General features: G+C 35.8%; 1 protein-coding gene across 3 annotated transcripts in view; it reads right to left on the minus strand.

Moving 5' to 3' along the window:
* The window catches only part of LOC128987456 (hypoxia-inducible factor 1-alpha-like), a 120,155-nt gene that overhangs the window by 54,453 nt on the left and 38,140 nt on the right, over positions 1-27,562 (minus strand). For 2 of the 3 annotated variants that reach the window (XM_054408304.1, XM_054408303.1), the window contains exons 2-6: positions 24,218-24,408; positions 18,844-19,001; positions 16,819-16,995; positions 15,632-15,855; positions 10,244-10,350 (exon numbers count right to left, since the gene is read on the minus strand). In XM_054408304.1, coding sequence (XP_054264279.1) covers positions 10,244-10,350; positions 15,632-15,855; positions 16,819-16,995; positions 18,844-19,001; positions 24,218-24,408 — 857 coding nt within the window. Of the gene's footprint in view, positions 1-10,243; positions 10,351-15,631; positions 15,856-16,818; positions 16,996-18,843; positions 19,002-23,482; positions 23,546-24,217; positions 24,409-27,562 lie in introns of those variants that run through there. The other variant, XM_054408305.1, reaches the window with a different exon arrangement.

Raw genomic sequence — 27,562 nt, forward strand, 5'->3', positions numbered from 1 at the left:
AGAAATATTTATGTAAAGTAAGGTTAGCTATCTTTATAGGGAATTAAATATAATATATAATATAAAAAAATTGAAAAAAAAAACTGTGGCTCCCTCGTCCACCTTGTAACATCTAAATTTTGAATGTAGAAATATTTTGCAGAGATAAGATTGTTTAGCATCATAAGAAACTGACTAATGAAAGAAACAATATAAATAATAAGTTTTGGTATTGATGGTGGAGCAGTGTCTCATATTGTTTATCAGACCTTGACACACTAATTTCCTATCAAAGAATAAAAAATCTATAAACTATTATTAATATTACAAGTTTCTCCATTTTGGAAAACTTAGGCAAGCAGTAATTTGTAACTTTTTATTGTCAACAAAAACAACCTTGATATCTAAAAAAAACTATCATAAAAATAAAAATAAATATAAATTGTAATTTCAAACGCTATGATTATGAACAAATATGTATTCCGAACCTTTGTCAAATCTAATAGTAATAGGTCAATGTTGAATTCTAGATTTGTGATATAGCAAGATACGCTTGTGTAACCCGTAGTCCAGGAAAGGCAAATGTGGTTGTTTAGGATTCAATAAAACAACCTAGCAGGACAGATTTAACGTTAAGTTTTGAATTCCAAATTAAAATAGTAGCACAGGTTTCTGAAGGTGACTGCACTAGACTAAAATAAATCACCTAGTTACACAGGGTAATGTGTTTTCTCATTGAGATGCATTAAATTCAGTAGGGTTCCGTTAATAACATTTAATAACATTTAATAACATGCTTTAGAGTAGTGTTGCTTAGTATAAAAGCAGCTACAAGTTGTTTAATTCTTGTTGTGAGTATGAAATTTACTTACCGATGGCACTAACTTTATCTGTGTTGTAATTATTGTAGGCCTACTTTATACCCAGCTCAACCTTTTATGCAAACGCAAGGGTTTGAAGGGCTATTCATGATAATACTGGGTCTTAAATAAGCACACCTCTTCTGGTTTAAAAACTTAAAATGAGCTATTTTTGTATTAGGGAATGCAAAGCATGTTATTGTCGCTTGAGAACTGTAGAGAAATGAGCTATTTTGCATACATATTTGGCAATGTGATAATTTCCATACAGTCATAGGAAATCATATTTTTGGTAGTTGCTGGTCACTATATTACATCAGGAGCCATTTAATTATTAACATTATTTAAAACAAATATTGGCAAAAAATTAACTCTGTCCTTGCTAATATACTATTAATTTGCTATCTAACATATATTGCTACAGTGCGGATTCAGCCAATCTCATTGTTGTCACAGCTACAGTCTACGGTCTACAGGTTGGGTTTAGATACACATTGCCCAATATTGTGAGTCACAGCGTATGATGTATTATTCAACAGTCCTGTTACTGATCTCAATGTAAGATTGCAGCAGGAGAAAGCTGATTCTTGGCTCTCAGTTCTGGCCAATGGTTGCCTAATACACTGGGTCATATACAGCTATACGAGCTAAACATTGCATAAATTGATTTCAATTTACAAAGCCTCCATTTGAAAAGGCAACAATACTGGTTTCTTTTTTTATAGTTTTAAAGTTTTAGTTTAAGGCCAATTTGTTTATCCTGACAATTATGATAGTATTTAAAGGCCAGGCTTTTTATTGATACCAAACATTTGGTTTTTGATCATATTTATTTTTAATGTTAAAATTTTAGATTAATCTTTCCCCGGGAAGCGATCTTGTAAATGATGTTAGACCTTACGCTACTTTCCCTTAGAACACATTGTTTATGCATTTTTATTCTTCTGCAGTGCATTTTCAGCCTTTTGTCTAATGCTTTAGGTAACTTTTTGTGCGGTTAAGGCCCCTATTAAACGAGGTAGCCTGGCGACGTCGCCAGCGACCAAACTGGCTACTCAGCTTGTCAAGGGTCATTGATTCTAATGGATGTTATTACACGAGGGTAGCCAGCGACGCAGCCACACTTTGGCGACCGACTGGCTACCGAGCCCCGTCGCCACTGCGGTAGCCACTGGCTACCCATATTGGCAACGCTGCGTTGTAGCATATGGAGCTTATTACACTAGGACGCCAGTATCACATCGCCATTTGGTCAGTTCATATCACGGGGGTACTTGAACACTGTTGTGTTGCGTTCTGTTATGTTGTGAGTGGGTGAATTGTTCACTTCAGTTGATAAAATGTCTACATCTGATTCAGTCGAAGGGATAGGCGAAGATATGAAGAAAAAAGAAGAACCTCCAAAAGACGAACAAAAGAAAGAATCAAAGAATCAAAAAGGGTATAATATAACCCTTGTGATTCTCTTGCACTAAGCATTGGATGAACGTATATTTTTCTCTTCCTTTGCCTCCTTTTCTTCAGAAGTAACAGAAGGAGAAGATACTTATAATCACTCATTATTCACTGTATACATACCGCTCATAACAAGTACAAGTACAAGACAAGCACTCACAACAAAATGAGTAACGGCGGTAAAATTCTAGCTACTCAACTGGCTACTAGGTTTGGTGGCCAGTGCGTCGCCAGCTACTGTCGCTGGCGACGTCGCCAGGCTACCTCGTTTAATAGGGGCCTAACAGTGTTCTAATTTTACCAGGGATTGTACTGTTTTAATGGTCTATGATTTCTTTGTTAAATATTGTTATAACTAGTAAAAAAAAAAAAATGTACTTTAATTAACACAAAGAGTAAATTAAACACCAGCTTTTAACTTGTTCACTGCGGGCTACTATAATTGTAGTACCTGAGCACTAGCACTGCATGTGGCTGACTATAAAATGTAGCACTGCACCCCCTCACATATATTGCTTCAGCCTAAGCCCAGCATTCGGTGGGGAACGTTGTTATTGTTACGGCTTATAGTTCCGGTTTTTATACATCATTTTGATGAAATTAGTTTTTGGATCGGACATTTTTGTATCTAAGACACGGTTCACACGGGCGACATATCTAGCTGACTAGGTAAGCAGGACTAGGAAGCGGACCACAGGATCAAATGGAGCCGTTCACAAGAGCGTACAGCGACGGCGATCGAGCCGCAATCAAGCTTGACGTCGCAAACCATATCCAGGCCTCGTTTCCCAGCCAAGTGTGGCAACTGTCGCAGCTAGCTAGTCAATAGCTCTAGTAACTAGCGTTGAGGTTGTGCGGACCGGTACACTGTTGTTAGCAGTATTACACTGGCGTCCACATGGTTGTCCCCACAACCACAACGCTAGTCACTTTTGTTTAGGCCGGCCAAAAATATTATTTTTCAATGTTACGTCATTGACTATAAGTCAATGGTTACGTGTAAATATAAATGTTTTGTGTGTGAGTGTATGTATACACGTGAACTTCAACCATGACCAATGCTATCAACAGTAATTTAACAAGACAGTAGATTTGACAATGGGGCTGTTTGCCCCGAAACTATAGTCATCTTAAAAGACGACTTGGATTAAAGACGTAAATAAGGTATTAAACCTATTACTATTAGTACTCTTTATCAATCCAGGAGGTAAAACATGGATGAACTGTCATGACAGCATGGCATCCCATAAAGCCCATGTTAAATTTTCAAAAGTCTGTACTCATATTATGGCAATAATAGATTTTTCCTGCATATAACATAAGTCAAGGCTTATTTCCCGTGTAGAAAGGGAGGAAACTTTGACCTTGGCATGCGCAAAACCGGTGCACAATGGTAGACCGCTTTTGCGACTCACATGCCTGACGCAAGTTGCCAGTACAATGTTTACGGCGCAACAGAAGACACCGAGTGTAATCCGTGGTTCGCAGAGTTTAAATCAATTCAATATCGATGCTAAATTAAACTGAATTGATGATAAAGAAATTTGACGTTGGTTTAATGAATTTTGTGGTACCATTGGTGTTTTTAAAAGACATTCACCTGGCCGGCTAAAAACAAGTGATGAAAGTCGAAGAAATCAAACAATTTTGCATGAGAAGCACGAAAAAATCAATTGACCCAAACAACTCTTCAGTTGAATATACCTAAATCGACACTTCAGGATGCTATCCGTATCCGTAAAAGATAGAGTCTTTGTGCCTAAAAAGATTCAGTAAAGGCATCAGATAATCCCGCCGATCACACTAAGCGTGCAGGCTTTGGCAGTTTTACAATTTGACGTTTAAATCGTTTAATCTATATATTTAATACACAGTTGTAACACTGTTTTCTCAGTTATTACTGGACCGATCTACAAGATGTATGTCTCAAATTAAAGGATATAATGCATAGATTTGCCGAACTTCCTTAGAATTTACGTTTTTTCTAAGGGCTAAGCACTACAGCCCTTCAAAGGTCGAGTCAATACAATTCTTATGGAAGATTATAATACACAGTTTATAAATGATTTGTCAGCTGTTTAATGTTTGTCAGACATTTGTTATTATTTTTATAACCTCACTTTCGGTATGTAATTATCAATCTAGAAGTTCCTGTTATAAACAGACACGATTTCGATCAAGGAAAAGTGTATTTTGTTAACTTATTATACCAAAATGTGTTATTTAAACAATATTTGTAGCCTATGTTTTGGTGTAAATTTTGTATTTTCATATACTGTATTAGTTTTCCTGCGAACTGATTTGAAGGAAAGTGCTAATTGATTTTAGGTTTGAGTATGGAACATGAAATAATACCCAAAGTAGGGGACGAAAACTGTTTATTCCGATCAATATAATTTATTCCCTACGGCCACCAGAACAATCATAGTGAAATCCGCTTGCAGGTTGTGTAGAAAATTGCTTATGTGTGGGAAACATACAAACATTTTATCATAGGTGATCAATATTACTCAAGGTAAGTGTTTGGCGTTAAGCAGTACCAAACTTTACCTTCTGGAGATGGCGATTACGAATACGTGTAACTACAATATAAATTTGTATTTTCGAAATATGTGTTACTTTTCATGCAAAATGATCCAAAGGAAAGTGGTAATTGAGTTTGAGTTAGGGAATGGATGGAACTTGAAATTATACCGAAAGTAGGGGACAGAAACTGTTTGTTCCGATCAAAATCATTTATCCCACCAGAACAATCATGGGGAAATCCACTTGCAAGGTGTGCAGATAATTGCTAATGAGTGGGAAACATACAAACATTTTATCGTAGGTGATGATGAATCTTACTTAAGATCAGTGTTTGACGTTCAGTAGTACCAATCTTTACCTTCTCGAGATGGCGAGTATTCTGGATATGAAGAACTACAATTTATCAGTGAACTATACCCTAACTATTTTTTCCAGTAGGCACACAGGGAAGTTGCTTGAGAAACTGTGACTTACGATTTTGGTTCTGGCGAAAAAAGTGTGTGATTTGATGTTTAAAGGCAAATTTGACTCGGGTCATTACAGTGTTATACAACTTTATCATAATCCCCAGGGTGTGAAAGGTACAAAAAGAAAAAGAAAAGGTGGAAACTGTGCGTAAAGAGACAACCAGAACGAAAAAAACGTGGGGAGCCATGGAACTAAAAAGTAAATAACAGTGATGGTGTTAAATGTGCTCTGGAAGTTCCTAAAAAAAACGCCTACTCTTTTGAATTGGGGTCGTTAGATTGGATTTGTTACTACTGCAAATCTATGAATTTAGTGTCAGAACAGACTAACAGGGACACGACACAAGTATTTTCTCCTTATGTTGTCACAAGGGGAAGGTAAAATTAGCTCCTTATCGACATTCTGAGTTCATAGAAAATCTTATCAACATGGACTACATAGGCTATAAATAAAATAAAAAAGAAACAAAAAAAAAACTATTTGAATAATATAAGATCTTACAACTCTGCATTTGCAATGGTGAGTTTATAAGTCTCACTTAGATGAATCATCATTCTGATAGTATAGGCCTATATAATTTTAAGATCCGGGGCTTCGTTTACCATCGGATTCGTTAATACCCTCTAACATTGAACCAAAGTATGCCCAACTTTATATTATAGCCTATACGACGTATACGCAGCTGTTACTTACAGAATGGGTCAAAGATCCGTGAAATGCGGCCAACTGCTGATGCGTGATTTAAATTACTATCTTTATTCCGCACAACGAATGTAATGAACAAGAAAACAACGAATGTAGGAATATAAAATAACAAATTATCTCCATAGCATAAGTAGCTTATTAGGTTATCAGCATTGTGCAGTTCATACACCAAAATAGGGAGATAATATTGATTTTGCCAAAATCGGGAGGGATGATTTAAATGTCGCCTTGATTTGAAAGAGATGATCGGAATAGTGCTAAAATCACAGATCACTGTCATGGCGACATTGTGATGAATGCATATTACATCAAATTACCCCATAATTGATTGACTCAATCATCACTAATTCTCCTACTTCCCATTTACCTAGGATACTGAAATTTGGTACACTGGTTCTTTAGACATGAAATAGGAAAATTAAGTAGTTTTTATCCTGATCTGAATTTTGGGCTCTGCCCCAGTGGCTCTGCAGTTTCCCATGTTAACTGTATGAGTATCTATACTTATTTAATACGCAAGCATGTTTCTTTAAAAACATTTTTCTCAGCTCGTGTGCATAGCAGAGAAAATCTACGCATTCTATTAGAAAGATAATTTCCTGTAGACGAGCAGAATCCCGTTATAAATTATAAGAGGCTCAAAAATAAGCACAAAAACTGAATATTTTTTTAAATTATAATGGGCCTAATGGGTTGCCATGCTGGTGACAAAATAAGTAATTAAAACAAATGGAAGACTGATACACAACCATCACATTCCATTTACAGCGTGGGGTGAAAATAGAGACGTCTGTAAATTACATTATTTTTGGTTGAGTTTTAGACCACTGGACGACCTCTAGTTAATATTTAAAAGGAATTAATGAATCTTAACAGCTGTTTCAATTAGACAAACAAGTTGATTCTATAACATTAAAAAGTTATAAGGTTTACCAACACGGTGCAGCGCTATTCGGGTGGCGTCGTCCTGTAATCCAGCTACTAGGAGGTCCCGAATTGTGGATATTTATAGGCATGCACTGTGGAACGATACTCCCTGGTGTGGATTAACGTCCCCACGAGTGAGTACTACGACTACCCTACCCGCAGTGCTATCCTGATAATTAGACCAATTCGTATATAACAAGGCCAAAAAAAATGGTTCGGATTCCACTATAAACTGTAGGTCCCTTAGTTGCCATTAGCTGTATGGGCTATTAATTAACAGCTGTGTCTAAGGAATGTCGGCCTTAGTCACTAACAAGACTACAAGATTGCGCCACTCATCCTACACTCATCTCCATTCATACTTGGCTTAAAATACCAGCTATGTATGGTCACCATTTCATAAAAAAGTATTAAAGTATTATTTTTTTTTGCAGCTTTATTACAACAGCTAATTTGAACTAGCAACATAAAGCTGTGATACAATATGAGAACTGTCAAAGTATATGTGTTTCAATAACCTACATAGTTCTAACTTATGTTTTGTAGGTAAGTTTGACACTGTTGAAGATAGGGTTGAAGGCATTAATAAAGGGGTATTGTCATTTTCAGATTGAAGTCTTTTTGTTTAAAGTGTCTACAAGGAAAAGCAAGCTACAACTTGTGAAAAGATCTTCTATGTTCACTATCTTATGTAAATACCCAGATATAATATTATGAAAATACAAGATATGCTATGTAAATATTTGGAACTAGCATAGATAGATATTCCTCTAAATCTTTTCTCCTATTTAAATCAAAAGTTCCTCTAAAGAACTACTGCTGATTCATCATGTCTTTTGTATTTTTATCTGTTATACTGGTTAACCTAACTTAATTTAGTTACTCCAGATTCCTGAAGGCTAGGCTAAAGGGGTGCTTGATTGAACATCTCTGGCTTACACATAACTTGAGTTAACAGTAAATTATGAATACTGTTCATAATTTGACAAACTATACAACTAGGTGGCGTTCGCAGAGGCATCCACAAAATTGAGCGGTTCATATTATATTGTTTCTGTCATACTGCAGTAAAAACAGTCGTTTTTAATGCATGCGTTGCAGGTCTAAAGTAGCATTTTTACTCTCTAGGAGTAAAAATAGTTTTTAGCCTCTATGGAGTAAAAATCAGTTGTTGTCAACTCAGTTGTAAATTTCGATTGTAAACGATTGCATGTATCGAAAATATGTATCGATTCGTGCTTCGTAATCATTTTAACATACAGTCTACAGTCTCTTCCCGTAGCATTTTAGTATTGCAGATACTTAATCCATTCCCACACTCAACACTGCTCACCTTTACTACTTCCTTCACCACCCCCTACGTCGTGGACCTGTTTCCCTCTCTTCCCATAGCATTTTAGGATTGCAGATACATTAATGTAATTGCCAAAGACAGTTCCCACACTCTGCACTGCTAGCCTTACTAATTGCTTCACCATTTCCTACGTCATAGACCTGTTTCCTTCCCTTCTCATACCATTTAAGTATTACAGATACATTTATCTATCTGCCCAAACGATTCCCCCACTCTGCACTGCCAGCCTTTAATAATTCCTTCACCACTTCCTCCGTCGTGGGGCCTGTTTCCTTCCCTTCTCATAACATTTTAGGATTGAAGATACATTATTCTAAATGCCACAGACGATTCTCACACTATGCTCATACTTTACTACTTCCTAAGCCACTTCCTACGTCGTGGACCTGTTTTCATCACTTTCCATATCATTATAGTATTTTAGATACGTAAATCTAATTGCCACAAACATTCCCCACACTGCTAGCCTTTACTACTTCTTTCACCATTTCCTATGTCGTGGGCATGCTTTCATCCCTTCTGATAGCATTTCAGCTTTGCAGATACATTAATCTAACTGCTACAAACGGTTTCCAGTTCCACACTCCATACTGCTCACCTTACTACTTCCTTCATCTCTTCCTACCTCGCGGACCTGTTTCCCTCTCTTCCCATAGCAATTTAAGATTGTAGATACCCTAATCTAATCGTCATAAACAGTTCCCACACTCCGGACTACTCACCTTTACTACTTCCTTCACCGCTTCCTTCGTCACGGACCATGTTTCCCTCCCAGCCTATAGCATTTTAGGATAACAGATACCTTAATCTAATCGTCATTAACAGTTCCCACACTCCGGACTACTCGCCTTTACCACTTCCTGCGCCGCGGACCTGTTTCCCTCCCTTCTCATAGCATTTTAGAATTGTAGATACCTTAATCTAATCGTCATAAAAAGTTCCCATACTCCGGACTGCTCGCCTTTACTACTTCCTTCACTACCTCCTACGTCACGGACCTGTTTCCCTCCCTTCCCAGAGCATCATAGGATTGCAAATACCTTAATCTAATGGTCATTAACAGATCCCACGCCCTTTACTACTTTAATCGTCATAAAAAGTTCCCATACTCCGGACTGCTCGCCTTTACTACTTCCTTCACTACTTCCTACGTCGCGGACCTGTTTCCTTCCCTTCCAATAGCATTTTAGGATTGCAGATACCTCAATCTAATCGTCATAAACAGTTCCCACACTCCGGACAGCTCGCCTTGACTACTTCCTTCACCACTTCCTACGTCGCGGACCTGTTTTCATCCCTTCCCATAGAGTTTTAGGAATGCAGACACCCTAATCTAATCGTCATAAACAGTTTCCACACTCCAGACTGCTCACCTTTACTACTTCCTTCACCACTTCCTACGTCACAGACCTCAAGCTAGTGTCGTCATTTGATTATATTTATGATCCATTCCGTTTCTGTTCTAATATCTGTGGAATAATGGAATATCAGCTATTTCTTTATTTACTGCATTCAAAAGTCAACAGCTGATCATATGTCTTTGTTTATGTGTCAAATACTGCTTCCATAAGGATTACATTGAAGCTTTGAGACCCAGTGGGGCGGATTCCTGAGAGACTTTTTTAACGCCATATAGATGTTGGCACTCACCAATATGGTCTTTATCACCATGCAAAATTTGAAAACGATTGATTCAGCCGTCTAGGAGGAGTTAGCGTATTACGAAATGCATAAGAGTCGACGTATAAGAGCTTCGCTCGCTCCGCTCAATAAAACAAATAAAAACTAATCTAAGAGGCTTGATGCAAAAAAAACCATTTGTGATAAAACTCTATACCATTCTTATATCTTATGAATAAATTGGAAACTTGCAAGACAAAGGGGAATAAGTAGGCCTACACATAGTATGATATGTTGTAACAACCCTTTGTCTTGAAAGGGTCAAAGTACTTTGCATGATAATACTTACATCCTTTAAAAGCCTTCAACACTGTCTGGCTATCTTGGGTGTGGTAGAACTCGTACACTGACTTGCCAATCAGCTGTTCTGGATCATAGCCCAAAAACTCAGCCATCCTAGAACACAAAGGATATGTTAATACTTCTAGTAGTTTACACAACGATCGCATAAAGATATTGTTAAAGACACGAGTAGACGAGTCTTTGCGAGTGTCTTAAAAACTTCTACAAGTGTCGTTAATACTATTTACGCAAGTAGAGTACACTACTTTACCTAAGAATTTTTTTAAATTACTAACAATCACTTCTCATAACTTCTAAGAGAGGTTTTGTTTTTGTTTATAACCTCTCAGTGCCATTGACAGTGATTCAACGAACCATTTACCAAACATAAATTACACCACTCATTAACAATTAAATTGGTCTAAAAACAGCTGATTAGTTGACGTTCAAAGAGTACAGTTTTACAACTTTTCTCTCAATCATGCCAGAGGTTAGTATGTCTCGCTTTGGGCCCAAGAGGTAGTAGCACCCCCCTTTGCCAACACAAGTTTTAATCATAAAATGAAAGTAGACATTTTACAAGTTGCATGCGTATCCGCAATCTAACAACGATAAGGCTCGTTACATTGTGATTACTTTAGATTGTTAATAAAATTACCTATATAGTAAATTAAAAAAGCAAACCATCAATTAAGGATAGGTACAATAACTTTAAATTTGACTTAGATACACATTTATATTTCCAAGGGTACATTTTCAAAAGTAAAATGGGTTTGTTTGTGAAAAAGTTTGAAAATTAAATTTACTAATTGTTTTAATTTAAGATGTAATAATTACAAACATTTAGTACTCAAAAAACACCTTAAACAACTATTTTTCTTACATTTTTTTCGGCAAACTCGTTAGTAACACCATAAAAGTTCATTTTTAGGGTTACCAACACCTTAAACAACTATTTTTCTTACATTTTTTTCGGCAAACTCGTTAGTAACACCATAAAAGTTCATTTTTAGGGTTACACCACTTTCTGTACACATGGTCATTGGGCATGAAATGAAATGAAAATCCTTCTTTATTGAGGCGAACTTAGGACCTCATGGTCCTTTCTTACAGTTAACCTCTAAAAAACTAATAATAACAACAAAATACTAACAAAAAATACAATCTTTTTTAACATAACAAGTTATAAAATAGCATAATTTACTTCATGTTCCCTAACATACAGTCACACACACATACACCCTCTGCTACATCTAGACCTATCGCACGCCATCCCGCCAAGAGCCACGGCCATCCGGTCAAGGTAATATCCTTTCAGTGTCACCCTCAGTAAGGATCGGTTCTATGTATTTAATGTGAAAAGGTATGGAGTTCCATAGGCGGCATGCTGTTAGTAAAAATGATATGTTATAAACAGTAGTTCTGTGATGAGGAATGAAAAGCGTAGACGAGCCAGAGCAGGTATCCCTTGTGTCTCTTTCATTCAAATATTTACAATTCTTTACAAGATAATTTGGAATTCCAAGATTGATAGCCGAATGAGTAATGAAAAGTATTAGTATTTTTCTGATGTAGTACTTTTCCTCTAATTTCAAAATTGATTCATTATTGTAATAGGGTGTGACATGGTCATCACACCTAAGATTGAACAGGCATCGAACACAATAATTTTGTACTCTGTGTAATTTTGTTGCCAAAGCCACAGTCATATCATTAACCACAGTTAATTATTAGCCATAAATAGTTTTTAATGACACTGTAAGCTATTAGTAAATTTGTGTAACACTCTTTGTCCAAAGTGTTTTACCACTCTCTTTATAAACTCACTGCCACTTGGTATTTTGTTCATTTCAAAGATAAAGGGCCAATATTTATGTTAATCAGGGATATATGTTAATCATATTAAAATGTAAAATAAAACTCAACGAATGTAAATAAAATCATAAGCAAAAACATGGCAGTAGTTTTATTTGCTAACCAATTATAATCTGATTCTCACCTGATTTGACAAAAGAATTACATTGGTAAATGGTGAGATATGAAACAAATTCATAAAAAACAATAGCCTACAAATAAAGATAAGGCGGAACAAGTAGTAACACAATACCTACCATTAAATATAGAGGTATATAGTCAACGATAAAATGCAAGCAGTGGCAGTGATCAGTCATGAGTGGGAACTGAAGTGAGGAGGATTCTACAGTTGCGCAATTTCAGATATTTCCCACATCATCTGTTGCTTGCGCCCCCCACAAAGAAAAACTCTTGCGCCCCTGGGCCCATTTTGAACCTCATTGGGTAAAATATTATAACTGTAAATTCTGGTTATAACCTCACATGTTCTTCAGCACATTGCAGCAATGGAAATTACGAGAACAGTTGCTTCTGAAAGTTAAACAGTTTTCTTCTTCCTTGCCCAATAATTCTCTCACACTGAATGAGTTGTTTGATTATGTTTATGATTATGAACATAAAATTTGAGAGTTTATTACACATAAATTTATTTTAAAAAGTTACCTAACTATGTAAGATTGCTATAAAGCTGATTTGTAGTGTTCATACTTTTCAGGAAAAAACAAAATAGTAAGGGAGACAAGGCTTGCCTTTGCAATCTTTTTGAGTAGGCAGAGGAAATAAAGGAGTACAGGCAGTGACGTAGCTAGAGGGGGGAGTCCGGACTCCCCCTCTCCGGTCTCAAATTTTATATTTTTTTGTTAAATTTAACGTAAAATTATATAATTATAATGTTCTTTATTTCTTATTACAGTATTATGGTACAAATTAAAAAGCCAACTGGTTAATCAGATTCAGATTTATAAATAGCCTATATACATATAGCAACTAACTAACTCATCTATGGTTTAGTATGAGAATGCAGAAGTACACAATCTCAAATCTGGGAACGCTACGCTATATCGGTGAAGTTAAGCAACGCAACTCTGAAGCCTATCGTCATCACCCACGCATCATCATTCATCCGCATAGATGAATAATATGTTAATCTGAGACATTTTAAGCTTTTTATTAAGTTTATTTATTGACAATTAGCCTTTATTAAATATTATTTAATAAAGGCCTGGACAAAGCATTGACGTTGGTGTTAATGTTCAATGTCAGGAGAGTAAAAAAATCCGTTTTGGGGCCTATATTATAAAAATTTTCCAGGCAAGTGCCCCCGCACCCCCCAGTCAGTCAACCCCCCCCCCATCTTGAAACCCTGGCTACAGTACTGGTACAGGGATCCATGAATTTAAATATAGTATCAGATTAACTACAAAATTGACACTGAGTCTGATCATTTGTTTGCTAAAACAAACCCTCACGCAAGCAAGCCTTCCCTTAAAAAAAACATTTATGTGCATTTTTTTAGAAAACAAAAGCAAAAAAACAGTTTTAAATCGCCATAAGATTTAGAACCTATGTTAATGAAAGTATTTAAACACGAGGGTGTCCGTAAATTCAGGTCTCCATCGAGCTAACGTTGCATCCAAGCAAGCTAGTTCAAATCTGAGGCCAACTCCTTTTTCCTTACTTACTTAGTATATCATGTTCTGCTATTAAATTCGTGTGATCTCAGTCGTCAACCGCTATTGAAGTCGATTGCCATTTTCCAGACATAAAACGAGTTTGGTATTTGGAGTGAGTTCGAAGATGGTATTAAACATTTGTACAATGTCCTTAATAGTTCAAGCTGACTTTTTCATCAGTTTAACTTGAGACAGCGACCAAAGTTATAAGGAGTTTGTATAGTGTGTTTGAACAAGAATGGTTATCGAACTAAAAGATGACATCCTATAAGACTATCAAAGACTACCATCACCACCAGCCCTGGAAGTCTGAAATACGCCGGTCAGCAAGCAAGGTGTACAATGCAGTTGTCTGCTTGCAATATTGAGCGGAGCTAGCATATTAATCCTACAATAAGCTTAATTGTCTACTTGCAGTATCCTAAGTTAATGGTTAATTTGATTCACATAAATGGAGTGCCTATTTGCAGTATCCAAACTCAATGGTATCCTTAGTTTACATTAATGGAATTCCTATTTGCAATACCTATTCAAAGTCTGCATTAATGGTACGTCTAGTTCACTTAAATGGATGTCTACTTGCAGTATCCCAGTATCCAAACTCAATGGTAGGCCTATATTTAGTTCACAAAAATGGAATGGGTATTTGGAGTATTGAAAGTCAATAGGGCATAAGCCTAATTCTGGCGACCCTATTCATTTTGTAGTAAATTATGCTTAAAGATATGAATCCGATTCTTCATCCCTTTTTCTCAGAATTTGTAATGTGCTACTGTATTTTAGATGATTCGATGTTGCGACTCTTGTTTACCTTTTTATTGTTATCTTGCAAATAATGTCATGGCCATATAATTGACAAATAATTAACCCATAAGGCCCATGTTAAATTTTTAAAAGTTTAAATTCAGGTAGGTAGGTAGAAAAGCTTTGTGGTCCGATTTGTACCATTTCAGATCCATACCTTCCCATGGTTGGTTACTATGACTGTGCTAAATTTCGTGCAGATCGCTTTGGCCGTTCAGGAGGAATATTTGTAAAACAAAAGCAAGAGAGAAGTATAAGAGCTTCGCTCCGCTCAATAAATTCATTCACTGCTTTGATAGAAACTGTTGAACACCCACTTATGGCCCTGTTGTTCAAATATGTATCAGCTTACTACAAACTTCATAAGCCACTAATGCACATTTTCTACTTCAAAATACTTACCTGCAGGCACATCTGTCAACAGGAAACTGTTATCAACAGGGATTTACATTTCTACAAAAACCTAATAACTGAATGCAACCAAAAGCACATATCTACTGAGTGTTTCAATGCACAATCTGGCATAACAGGTATGGCAGGGTTTTCCCAATCATCCTCTAGGACCTTTTTTTTTTTAAATCAGTAAATGTGTAACATGTTACATAGCTGTATAAAAACAACTCTTAGCCTAGCCACTAAAGGTGCGTTTTCCACCAACTTCAGAAACCGTGCTGCGTCCTACGTGATTAAGTTAATGATCCCAGTGCGGTTTAAGTAGGACGTACGTAGGACACAGTGCAAAAGTGTTTTCCAGAAATCCCCCACTACGTTGAGTGACCAGCAAATTCGCGGTTCTCGAAGTAGCGTTCTGCTTTAAATTGGAGAAAGAAGAGTCTTGCTTTTATGTTGATGGTGGAAGAGGAAGAGGAAGAGATGGACAAAGATGTGGACACAGCCCCAGCTTTGCTGTCTAAAAGTAAAAACTCGAAAAAGTGGTGAACTGTTTGAATTTAGGAGCTATGAGGGTGATTTTAGTATTCTTATCAATAGCCACTTGATGGAAAATAGGTATAATACATGGGTATTTTTAATTTTCTGCTCTATTTATCTGAAGTGTAACTCACTTGTCGTCTGCATAGGTGAACTTCATGTCGAGGGAGTGTTTGCTGAGGAAGGTCTGATAGCCCAGAGGTATTTCTATGTTGGCAGGGTGAGGTATTGGCTCTCCTATAGCTACTAGACACAGTTGTGAGCCAGGTGATGACCCTGTGTCTATACCTTCATCACTCGATGAGCCATTGTCACTCTGAGTGTCACTGCTCACCATGTGTCCAGTGCAGTGAATCACCTGAAACAATAACACAACCCTACAACAAATGTAACAACCATCGTGCTATTATGACTAATTGGTCCTAGCCATGGTCGTAGACTCTAAATGTATGAAAAGGATATTGCAATAAAGAAGAAAAAATACGTTGGGCTCACTTGACAAATTCTTTCTGTATGTGTTAGCTTATGGATTGAAAGGATTTAGTCTGATGCATGTCTGGTATTGTGATAGTGTAGGTCTTTATGTATGGTTTGTTGGGAGGCTATTGCATGGGGAATGGTTTGATGGATGTGGATTGACACTACAGTTAGTATTTTTTGTTCTTTGAAAGGTCGACAGAAGCTTCCTTGTTGCCCTTCGCTGCAACTGTTCCAATATTCGTTTCCTCCAAATAACATAGGGGACGGAAGAAAGTTTTTGCATAGTTGGTCAAGGTGATGTTTCCTTGTTAATTTGGAGTCAATGGTTAGGCCAAAAGAACATTGTCTCTTTTGTCTTTTCCAGGCCAGTTAGGGTTATGGCTGTTGTTGAAAATCAGTTTTATGTTAGTTAAGGGAAATGAAAATCTGAAATGCCTGTTAAAGAGTATGCTGATGACACAGTCTTCATTCTGACAGTGGCATCCCACAGGGGCTAGTATTGGGACCTACTTCTGACATACAACCTACCAGAAAATCTGCAATGCCCCTGTTACACACTATGCAGAAGACACAATTCTCACTCTTTTCAAGAGATAATTTTCTGGAGTACACTAAGAAACCTTATACACAAGAATGAAGCCAACAATAATTAATAGGTCAAGGCCATTCAGAAAGTTAAAGAACTTCTAGGACATGGCAACAATGCCTCTGACCCGTTTGAAAAAAGTGTGGTAAAGTAAAATGATAATATTTTTTAGACAAACAAATGTATGTATTTAAGATGCTTCACTAAAGATTGTACTATCAATGTTATGTTTGTGGTAACCTTTAACTAGACTACCTTGTAAGTGGCTGACTTGAGATTAACATTCCTGCCTTTGCCGGTCAAGGTACATTTCATGCGGAGGAAGAATGTCCTCTGGAGAGACTCAATGTCTTTGCCCGTGAGGATCTCCTTCACCTCACTGTGGTCACAGGGATGACTGACTTCATAGATGCTCTGGCCCATCAGATCAATCTGGCAAACAATCACAAACATGTTAAAAATTACAATTCTTGAAAGTAAGCCCAAGATTGTAGAGGCTAGTCACAGAGGTGACTGATTTCATAGTTGCTCTGGTCTATCAGGTTAATCTGGCAAACAATCACAAACATGTTAACAAATACAATTCTTGTAAGTAAGCCCAAGACAGTAGAGGCTAGTCACAAGGGTGACTGATTTCATAGTTGCTCTGGTCTATCAGATTAATCTGGCAAACAATCACAAACATGTTAACAAATACAATTCTTGTAAGTAAGCCCAAGATAGTAGAGGCTAGTCACAAGGGTGACTGATTTCATAGATGGTCTGGTCCATCAGATCAATCTGGCAAACAACCACAAACATGTTAACAATTACAATTATTGTAAGTAAGCCCAAGATAGTAGAGGCTAGTCACAAGGGTGACTGACTTCATAGATGCTCTGGTCCATCAGATCAATCTGGCAAACAACCACAATCACAATTACAGTAAACCTTCGATAGTTCGTCACTTGATAGTTCAACACTCCTTGTAGTTTGACACGGGCTGAGCTATTTTGTCAAGTGATATTTAATGGTTACTATTGTGATGTAAACTGACTTGAAAATTAATTTGTCACACATTAATTTGTTACACACTCAAAGCTTCATTTTTATGTGTCATATGCCGATATTTGTATTTGGTAAACGGGCTTAACCGTTTACAGAAAGTTTGATTGCATCAATTTGTTGGTAGCAAGCATTGCAGGAGGTCTACTTTCCACTGAATCGGTTACTTTTGACCTTCTGGCACTGTTGACTCAGCGAAACTGAACATGTACTTTATCGTATTTTGTCATATTAAAACTGCTGTTGCATAAGGTCAAAATCCCAATGTGTTTATCGCTTTATATTAACAGAGACTACGTTTTCAGCACTGACTGTATTATTTGACTCAATGAGAATTTTGACCTTCAAACACTACACACATTGTAGTTTTTGACCTACTGGCACAAGTATAAATTATTTGACCTAGCGAACATTTGACTTCCAGCAACATTCCCTTATTTAATATAGACAAATTAAATTTAAAAATTATTCATACAAAGTGTCCTGGAACTCTCTGGAACCCTTTTGTGTATTTTGTTCCTTAGATCAAAACAATGCAAAAACAACATGTAAAAATGTGTCTAAAATGCTTGGTTTTCTGTCTGTGTGTATACACAAAACATAAAACATGAAACACAGAAAACCCCAAAAAGGAAGAAAATTAATGACTTAATGAATTCCTATTGACTAATGAATTAATGGCCCAATCAAACGATTGTGGCGAAGACACCAGAAGTAAGAAGTAAGTAAGTATGTACGTATGATTTTACTGATCACCACTTGGTATTTGAACACTCCTTTAATGGTGAAGAATTTTGCAAACTTTCTAACAATCATATTTGACTAAACAAACAAAATAAATCAAAATTATATTTAAAAAAAAAAAAAAATTGAGTTCAGACAATCAAGATTCTATACCAATCTTACCTTATGTCCCACATATTAATCCAACGAATACAATAAATATTTATGTCACATTATATTGACGAAGGACTAAAAAATGTAGTCTATTGAATTGCAAATCACATACAATCTGAGTATGTGACCAGCATTGAGCCACTCCACATTAGTTCTAAAGCACTTTAAGTGCTAACATAGCTATGTAATTGATTTAATCATCGTATATCAAAGGCAGTGGATGAAAATATTGGAAAAATTATTTGAAGAGACTTGAACAAAATTTAAAAATTGAAAAAATGTTATACTATAACTAGTATAAAGTAAATAAATAATAACATTAATATGATGCATGCTCACCTGTGAGAGACCGAGATAGTCTTGCACATTCTCTGAGAGAAAGACAATGTCTCCATCACCTGAGACAACCAACAGAAACCCTTCCAGAGCCTTGAGAAACAGGCCATCGTACATCTCAGGACTTGGCTTTACTGGCTCTTCCTTCACTTCCATTGGAACTGGAATATACAGTACATTTTAATATGGTAGCAAGCACAGTAGCGATCTGTAGATTAAAATTAACTTTGTATGTAGAAGCCATACACGTTTTAATTCAAAACAACCCAAAACACAATAATAAAACAACATTAGCTTCATTATCCTTGTTGTAGATTGTAAAAATAATTTATCATGTATACAGTAAACTGCGCTTTCAACGACACTCTGTTAAACTAAACCCTGGGTTAACAAAGACAATAATAAAAAAATCAGCTCAATTGAAAAATTACCAAGGCTATTGGAACTGGGCGCCATGGGTATCAGGCAGGGGTACAGCCATGGTCGCGGCAAATGCTATGAAGAAAAAGTTCAGAAATAACTGTCTATTATTGCTGAAAATCGGTCTACAGGAAACCACCTAAAATCACGATTAAAAATAGCGGCTTTTCCCAACATTGGGCAAATTTGAAAAAAAGATACCACATGCATTTTTTATCCTTTTTCGAGATATTGACTTGGGACGGCCGCCCATGTTTATTGGGTAATCCTCACTTCATTTTGATAGGGAACTCATTTTTGGCCACCATCTTGGATCCACCATATTGAATATAAATTAAAAAATTTAAATGTAATGACAATGTTGTGACACATCATTATAGACTAGATTTTCACGCTGATTTCAATGCCAAAATCCGTTTTTAAATATCTATTTACGTTTTGAAGATATAGTCAAACAACAACTCTACCCCATATATTTTATAAGAACATTTTTCTTATATCTCCAGTTCTTATCAACGTTTGCAATTCGTTCTAGCCTTTAAATATTCTGTGATGTAAGGGCTTTAATTTGACATATTGATCATTCAAATCGAACAAGTAAGCGACGAGCTAAAAATTCCAACACAATAATAAATTTAACTTTTTAGAAGTTTTTATCAAAAGAATTATATCTCGGGTTTTTAATACGTCACCAAGTAATTTCTGGTCTTGAATTACTTAGTAAATGTTTGACTTTAATTGTATTAATCCCTAAATAAAATCTGACAAATCTGAAGTGTGTCGTGGACCTTCATTTAACATTAAATTATTTTTATTTAGAAATTTGACTTTGGTTTAAGACATTTATCCCCAATTATAAATAACTACCAATAAGTAATATTTAGCTAAAATAAAAGTCAATACTTTGACGAATTATTTAAGACCATAAAGAATTTTGGGAGTAATTTATAATTGGGCATATATGACGACTTTAACTAAAGAAAAATTTCAAAATAAAAATAATTTATGTTAAATGAAAATGAAGGTACACGGCTCATATTAAATTTGTCAGATTTTATTAAATGATTAATAAAATTATAACCAAACAATAAATGAGTAATTCGAGACCAGAAAGAACTTGGTGACATATTAAAAACTCGGAATATAAATCTTTTAATAAAAAAATATTTATAAAAAGTTAAATTCAATATTGTTTGGGGATCATAGCTTGTCTCTTACACGTTCGATTTTTAATGATCAATAGCTCAAATGAAAGCCCTTACATCACAGAATATTTTATGGCTAGAACAAACTGCAAGCGTTAATACGAACTGGCGATATAAGAAAAATAATCTTAAAATAGTCAAAGTACGAAATGTCCATAAGAAATGTATGAGGGAGAGTTTTCGTTTGAATATATCTCCAAAACGTAAACAGATAATTATAAACAGATTTTGGCATTGAAATCAGGGTGAAAAATCTAGTTTATAAAGATGTGTCACAATGTTATCATTACATTTAATTTTTAAAATTTATATCCAATTTTATTTATATAGATATGGCGGATCAAAGTTGGCGGCCAAAAATTAGTTCCCAATCGAAATGAAGTACTGACCACCCAATAAACATCGGCGGTCGTCCAAAGTCAATATCTAGAAAAAATTTGCATACAAAATGCATGTTGCATCTTTTTTCCAAAATGTGTCCAATGTTGGGAAAAGCCGCCATTTATAATCGTGATTTTAAAGGAAGTTTCCTGTGGACCAATTTTTGGCAACTTTCAGTATGTCACTCTTCATACCCAACACTACAAAATAAAACCATAAAACGTTTTCTTGCAATTTTTTTAAGGTTATATCCTATATTTCTCTGACTAATAAGAATAACATGGGAATTTTAAATTTAAATTTTGTTTATTTATCTCCTTAACTGTTAATCTTAGGCATACAACAATATTCAATATACAAAATTATTTACTTTTTTAAGCTCTACAAAATGGTCTGGAAATAAATTGTGAAATTTGATTTTTTTAGAGTCAAAAATGGGAAAAACAAATTTTTACCCCATAAAACCTCGTCCCCATAGTCCGATCATGCTGGTTCGCAAACCCCTTCGAATAAACGTAGGTTTACACATTTCTAGCAAATTTCATCAAAATCGGATAATTTTTGCTCAAGTTATTGCACTAACGGACACACATATACATTTGAACGGAGTGTGTTTTTGGCCTTTGGGGACCTCAAAACGAAAAAGTAAATTGGTCGCGGGTCCAGGTCTTACCATGAGTACTACGGTAATAGCTTATTCCCTATATGGGAAATTTGCTAAAACAAAAAAAAATTTATCCAGAACAGCCTTGCCTCTTTATTTAGGTTTATCTGGGTTTTACTATCCCATATTAATTTATGTAACTAATGTACATAACATATTAATAAGCATAAAAATAAATTAATAGGCTAGTCATATAGTGGTGTTTCCAGATTATTCACAAGTGCTTCTTAACACAAACTTATCAACAATCATGATTTCCAAATTGCATATGCAAAAAATTTCAGAATATGTTTAAACTTAGTTAAAGAGTTTTATATTTAAAATGAGGAAACTTGTGTTTCAAAACTCGTTCTAAACTAGACTAATCTATTCCTACATTAGGGGCTAATTTGCATTAGATGGACTCACTTCTTATCTAGCCTTGATATCAACTCTATAGCTTAGCTTAGAGAATCCATTATTACTTATATGATCAGTCACCATCGCTTTATTTTTGTCATCACAATATTTGTCATTCCACTTGTTTTTAGGTGAAATAATATTACCGTTCAGATTTATTACTCAAAATAATGTTTATTATATAGGCCTAAGACAACACAACTGTGTGGAAATAGTTACACATTATATTTTTCCCACAGTTACTAAAAAGCATATATATAGTTATTTGTGTAACTAGTGTGCAAAGTGGCACTTTGCTGCACATGAGAGAAATGTTAACGCACCAGCCGCAGGTGGGTGTGGAAAGCTTCTTGAGTGCAGCAAAGGCACTTTGCACTCGCCTTTCTGCATTAAATTTTGCTACAGTTACTATAAAGCTTATAAATAATTAGTCTTTCAAAGACTATACAACACATTTTTAGGTTAGGTTAAATCCAAGCGTTGAAAGAAATGGGAAACGCTGCAACAACTGATCGTAGTTGTAGTATCTATAAGTGTTGCCAACTTATTTTCAAGGGTACATGTATTAGATGCCTAATAAAAGCACACTGTTTTGTGTTGTATGGTTGGAATACTAGGGAAACGGAGAACCGGCCACCTCTGGCCCTAATCCGCATATAAAAGTTAGGTTAGGTTGGTTAGGTTATGTTGAGTTAGATTATATAAATATGTCCCCTGAATTTACGACCAGTGGCCGGGACCCCTACACTCGGAATACTGGAATGTGCCAAAAATGAGTGCTGCAAAAGTAAGTAAATGCAGCAATTTTCTACTTTCTGTGCAATAATTAGTGCAAGGAAGCCCACTTTGTCAGGCAACTGTAGAAAAAAGGATTTTTCAATTTAATATTGTTTAATGCAATACTGTTGTAGCAATATATGTGTTTTAGGCTAACTGTGGGGGTTTAATTTTTGGGTTGCGTGGCGAGCATGATGCTTAATTTACAATTTATGGGTAGCTTGTTTCTCCAACAATGTTTCATATGATTTGTAAACCTAGCAAATAAAAAAGGAGAGGAAGGTAATATACAAAAACGGGAGCTACAGGGTAAAGGGGAGTTTAGGCAGGAGAAATCACCATTGATTTGGCATCTCAGGGTAATAAGGACTCTCAAGAAGTTTCTTCACTTCTGATGGCCAGTTTATCACAGAGGCCTTGTCTAGCCCTGCTACTGTGCTGGCTGGCAGAGGCAACGCATGTGCAAGGAGTAGGGCAAGTGAGCTATGATGTGAAAACTTACTTGTATTATCAATCAGGGAGCGAACTCTCAAGAAGCTAATGGCCAGTCGCATAACAGAGGCCTTGTCTAGCCCTGCTACTGTGCTGGCTGGCAGAGGCAACGCATGTGCAAGGAGTAGGGCAAGTGAGCTATGATGTGAACACTTACTCGTATTATCAATCAGGGAGCGAACTCTCAAGAAACTAATGGCCAGTCGCATAACAGAGGCCTTGTCTAGCCCTGCTACTGTGCTGGCTGGCAGAGGCAAGGCATGTGCTAGGTGTAGGACAAGTGAGCTATGATGTGAACACTTACTTGTATTATCAATCAGGGAGCGAACTCTCAAGAAACTAATGGCCAGTCGCATAACAGAGGCCTTGTCTAGCCCTGCTACTGTGCTGGCTGGCAGAGGCAAGGCATGTGCCAGGAGTAGGGCAAGTGAGCTATGATGTGAACACTTACTTGTATTATCAATCAGGGAGCGAACTCTCAAGAAGCTAATGGCCAGTCGCATAACAGAGGCCTTGTCTAGCCCTGCTACTGTGCTGGCTGGCAGAGGCAAGGCATGTGCCAGGAGTAGGGCAAGTGAGCTATGATGTGAACACTTACTTGTATTATCAATCAGGGAGCGAACTCTCAAGAAACTAATGGCCAGTCGCATAACAGAGGCCTTGTCTAGCCCTGCTACTGTGCTGGCTGGCAGAGGCACGGCATGTGATAGGTAGTGAGCTATGATGTGAACACTTACTTGTATTATCAATCAGGGAGCGAACTCTCAAGAAACTAATGGCCAGTCGCATAACAGAGGCGATACTTGTCTAGCCCTGCTACTGTGCTGGCTGGCAGAGGCAAGGAATGTGCTAGGTGTAGGACAAGTGAGCTATGATGTGAACACTTACTTGTATTATCAATCAGGGAGCGAACTCTCAAGAGGCTATTGGGCAGTCACATAACAGAGGCGATACTTGTCTAGCCCTGCTACTGTGCTGGCTGGCAGAGGCAAGGCATGTGCTAGGGGTAGGGCAAGTGAGCTATGATGTGAACACTTACTTGTATTATCAATCAGCGAGCGAACTCTCAAGAAGCTAATGGCCAGTCGCATAACAGAGGCCTTGTCTAGCCCTGCTACTGTGCTGGCTGGCAGAGGCAAGGCATGTGCTAGATCTGTGAAGATCACTGACTCTTTGCTACGCCGACACCTTGCTGCATCTCGAGATTTTTCCTTACGTCGCTCCGAGTTCCTGGAATAACATGAAGCATTTCATTTTATAAACCTATCACAGTGGATGTCTCCTTAATATTTGTACGGTTTTTAGTAAACTGCCACATAAACTAATATGGGATGCTAAAATGGGGTGCTGTTCAATATTGCAAAATCTTAAGATATATTTACTGAGGTAGGTTATAAGTGCCACATTTATGTTTTCAGGCAAAGAAGCAAAATAAACTTAACTTGTAATTCACAACTAGTTTATTATAATAAGTTTTAACAAGTTATATGTTACAAACAAAAACTGCTAAATACTTTTATTGGTTGGATCAAACTGTACCTTATAACATTAAAAAGTAAGTAAAATGGTTTATGAACCCATAAAAAATTAAAACGGGTAAATTAGACTTGGCATTTTGATCTATCATACACAAAGAATCCTCACAACACTTATTCACCTATCAACATTCTTAACAAACTACAAACTACAATACAACTTTTATGACTGATAGATATCTGTTCATAAAATGAACATATATTGTCTACATTTTATTTTATAAAATACTCGTTCTAGACATGACAGTGTCAGGTTGTTTTTATGATGGAAGTTAATTTGTGTGCTCATGCTTGAACGGATATATTTTACTAAAAAAACACTGATACATTAGGATGATGATTACCAGATAAACAAATGTTTTGACATAAACCTGATACCCCAAGCAACATGAATGATTAATGATGAGTTAATTGCAAGTTTAAAACTCAACAAAGTGGAACTGAGAGTGCGCTGGCCTGAGATTGATACGACCTTGCTACAATTGACAAATCATGATAGCAGCAATTCTTCCTCCAATCTAACACTGATATATAGCAAAAAATTGACCATCACCACAACAGACGCCAAGCCACATACTTGGCCGCAATACTTGAAAAAATACTCTTTGGTTGTACTTGGTAGAAGATGTAAAAAAGAGGTTACTGACAATGTGATGTTGTTCAGATGATTTTTTCCCCTTAACTTTGAATAATAATTGAATCCTTAATGAAAGTTTTAGTAAAGGTTTCATGGATGTAGTCATATTCTTCTAAAATTGCTTGACTTTTATGAAAACATATATTTAACGTACTTGCCGTACCAGTTTTATTTAGCCTTAGGGGTTTCCTAAGCAATATATCACAAAGTTTATCAATGTTTCCTACTAAAATTGGTAGCACCTCGTTCATCGTTGGTAGGAATCTTCATCTTGTGGGCGTTTTTCATTATATAGGCCAAGAACGATACTGAATTCTTTAAAAACATTATACCCATTTTTTCTACTTGGTGGTGTTTTATGACTTTTCTATGTTTCAATAGTTTGCAAATCGGTTCATTCAAGGATATACACAAGAAATACAGTACTGTGTCAATTAATTTGTCTTATTTGGTAAATTATATCCAACTGTCCAAGAGTTTAGATTTTTTTTACTATAATATGTGCGCAAACCCAAACAGTAAATATTTAATTTCAACCAACTCAGGGTTTATATGATTTATAGATGCTTTCCTTGAATAGCAAAAATAAATATTAACAGCAATTAAATTATCCAACTTATCATAATGTAAACAAATATGTTCTTCATAAGGATACTATGGGAACCTTAAAAGCCACTATGGCAGAGCCCATGGGACTCTTTAAAAAAATTAAGGCCAGTTTGCTAATCTACGCGACACGCTCTTTTCAATGAGACGTGAATGGTCAAAATGGGCAGAGGAGTTCAAAGGACAAATAATTTCTTGTTAGCGTATTAATTATATAGAAGATTCTTATGGAGAATAAATCAAATTTTCTAGTTTGATGGTTCTTGGATACATTTTGATCATACTTTATTTAGATAATATGTTAATTTTATACTAAGCTATTGGAGTAAAAAAACAACTTTTATTACCTTCCCTATAATACAACTAATATTATTTGAATAGAAAATGAATCTAATAATTTTAAGGTAATCTTTGAGTACAAATTTAACCAGGTAAATGGAAATTTGCTTAGTCAGCAGGTTTGCTGCGGCGGGAGTATTTTATATTTCTTTCTGTACCGGTATAGTTATTATTTTAGGGAAGTAGGTACTGAATATAATATTTAATTATAAGATCACAAATTAAGTTAAGCTATAGTGTAACATGACATACATTGAATGTTGATGGTACAAAGTTATCTGGATGAGCTAGTTTATGCTATTAAATAAAATTTGTATTAAGGAGTGTACACATTTTATTTTAACATATTTTAACATTATTAACATTATATTTACATACCATTTGCATCTTTTATATAGAAAGAAATAATCTCAAATCCAACCATTATTAACAAATAATTAATTACAGAACTGAAAGTGATAAATTGGTGTCAATAAAATATAAACTGTAAGTTCTAGATTTGAGCTTATCTGCAGTGCAGAGCCAGGGGCTGTCATAACTGACAGGGTCATTGATAGATTATTTTTACTGCTTGTTTTGAACTATGGATTAGAACTCATTATTTTTTGTGGCCTCAATCAGTAATTTCTAAACAATACTGGTTTCTAAAAAGAAATACCCCTGCTGCAGAAAACCTGCAGACTAAGTGAATTTCAATTTGTCTGTTTAGATTTTCACAAAAATAACATAAACAAGTAACATTATTTTCCATTTAAATGACAGCCCATTTAATGAGTAGGTACTTAGGTTTGTTAACACGGGGGCATGAAAAAGTGTTTCTTGTTTTAGTTCCGTATGAAATAAATATATTTGACAAATTTAATCAAAATATCAAACTACACCAGTTTCATTTGTATCCGTAAGAACAACACAGGAATTTCAAATAGTTTTTTTATTTCCTCTGGGACCAATCTTTAACGTACGAAATAGTTCCTCTCTTTAAGCTCTACATAAGGCTGAAATGAAAACTGGACTTTCTATGTTTTAAATGTAAACATTTAAAAAACCCCAATTTTTGAAACATTTTTCAAACCACTATTTAAAACCCTGTTCCCATGAACCGATCTTGCTGGTTTGCATTATCTTGTTCACAGACTACAGATACATAGAATACAAACATTTGGTCCCAGATCTAGGTCTTTAAATGTCATTTGGTTAAAGACCGTATACGGCTTAGAAAGTTCTTACAAAACGCAGAATTTTAAAATATTTACAAATAAATAACCTA

Source organism: Macrosteles quadrilineatus, unplaced genomic scaffold (genome assembly GCF_028750875.1).
Source record: "Macrosteles quadrilineatus isolate MER2022 unplaced genomic scaffold, UCM_ALF_1.0 Scaffold_2__2_contigs__length_208266976, whole genome shotgun sequence".
In the NCBI taxonomy this organism is placed as follows: domain Eukaryota; kingdom Metazoa; phylum Arthropoda; class Insecta; order Hemiptera; family Cicadellidae; genus Macrosteles; species Macrosteles quadrilineatus.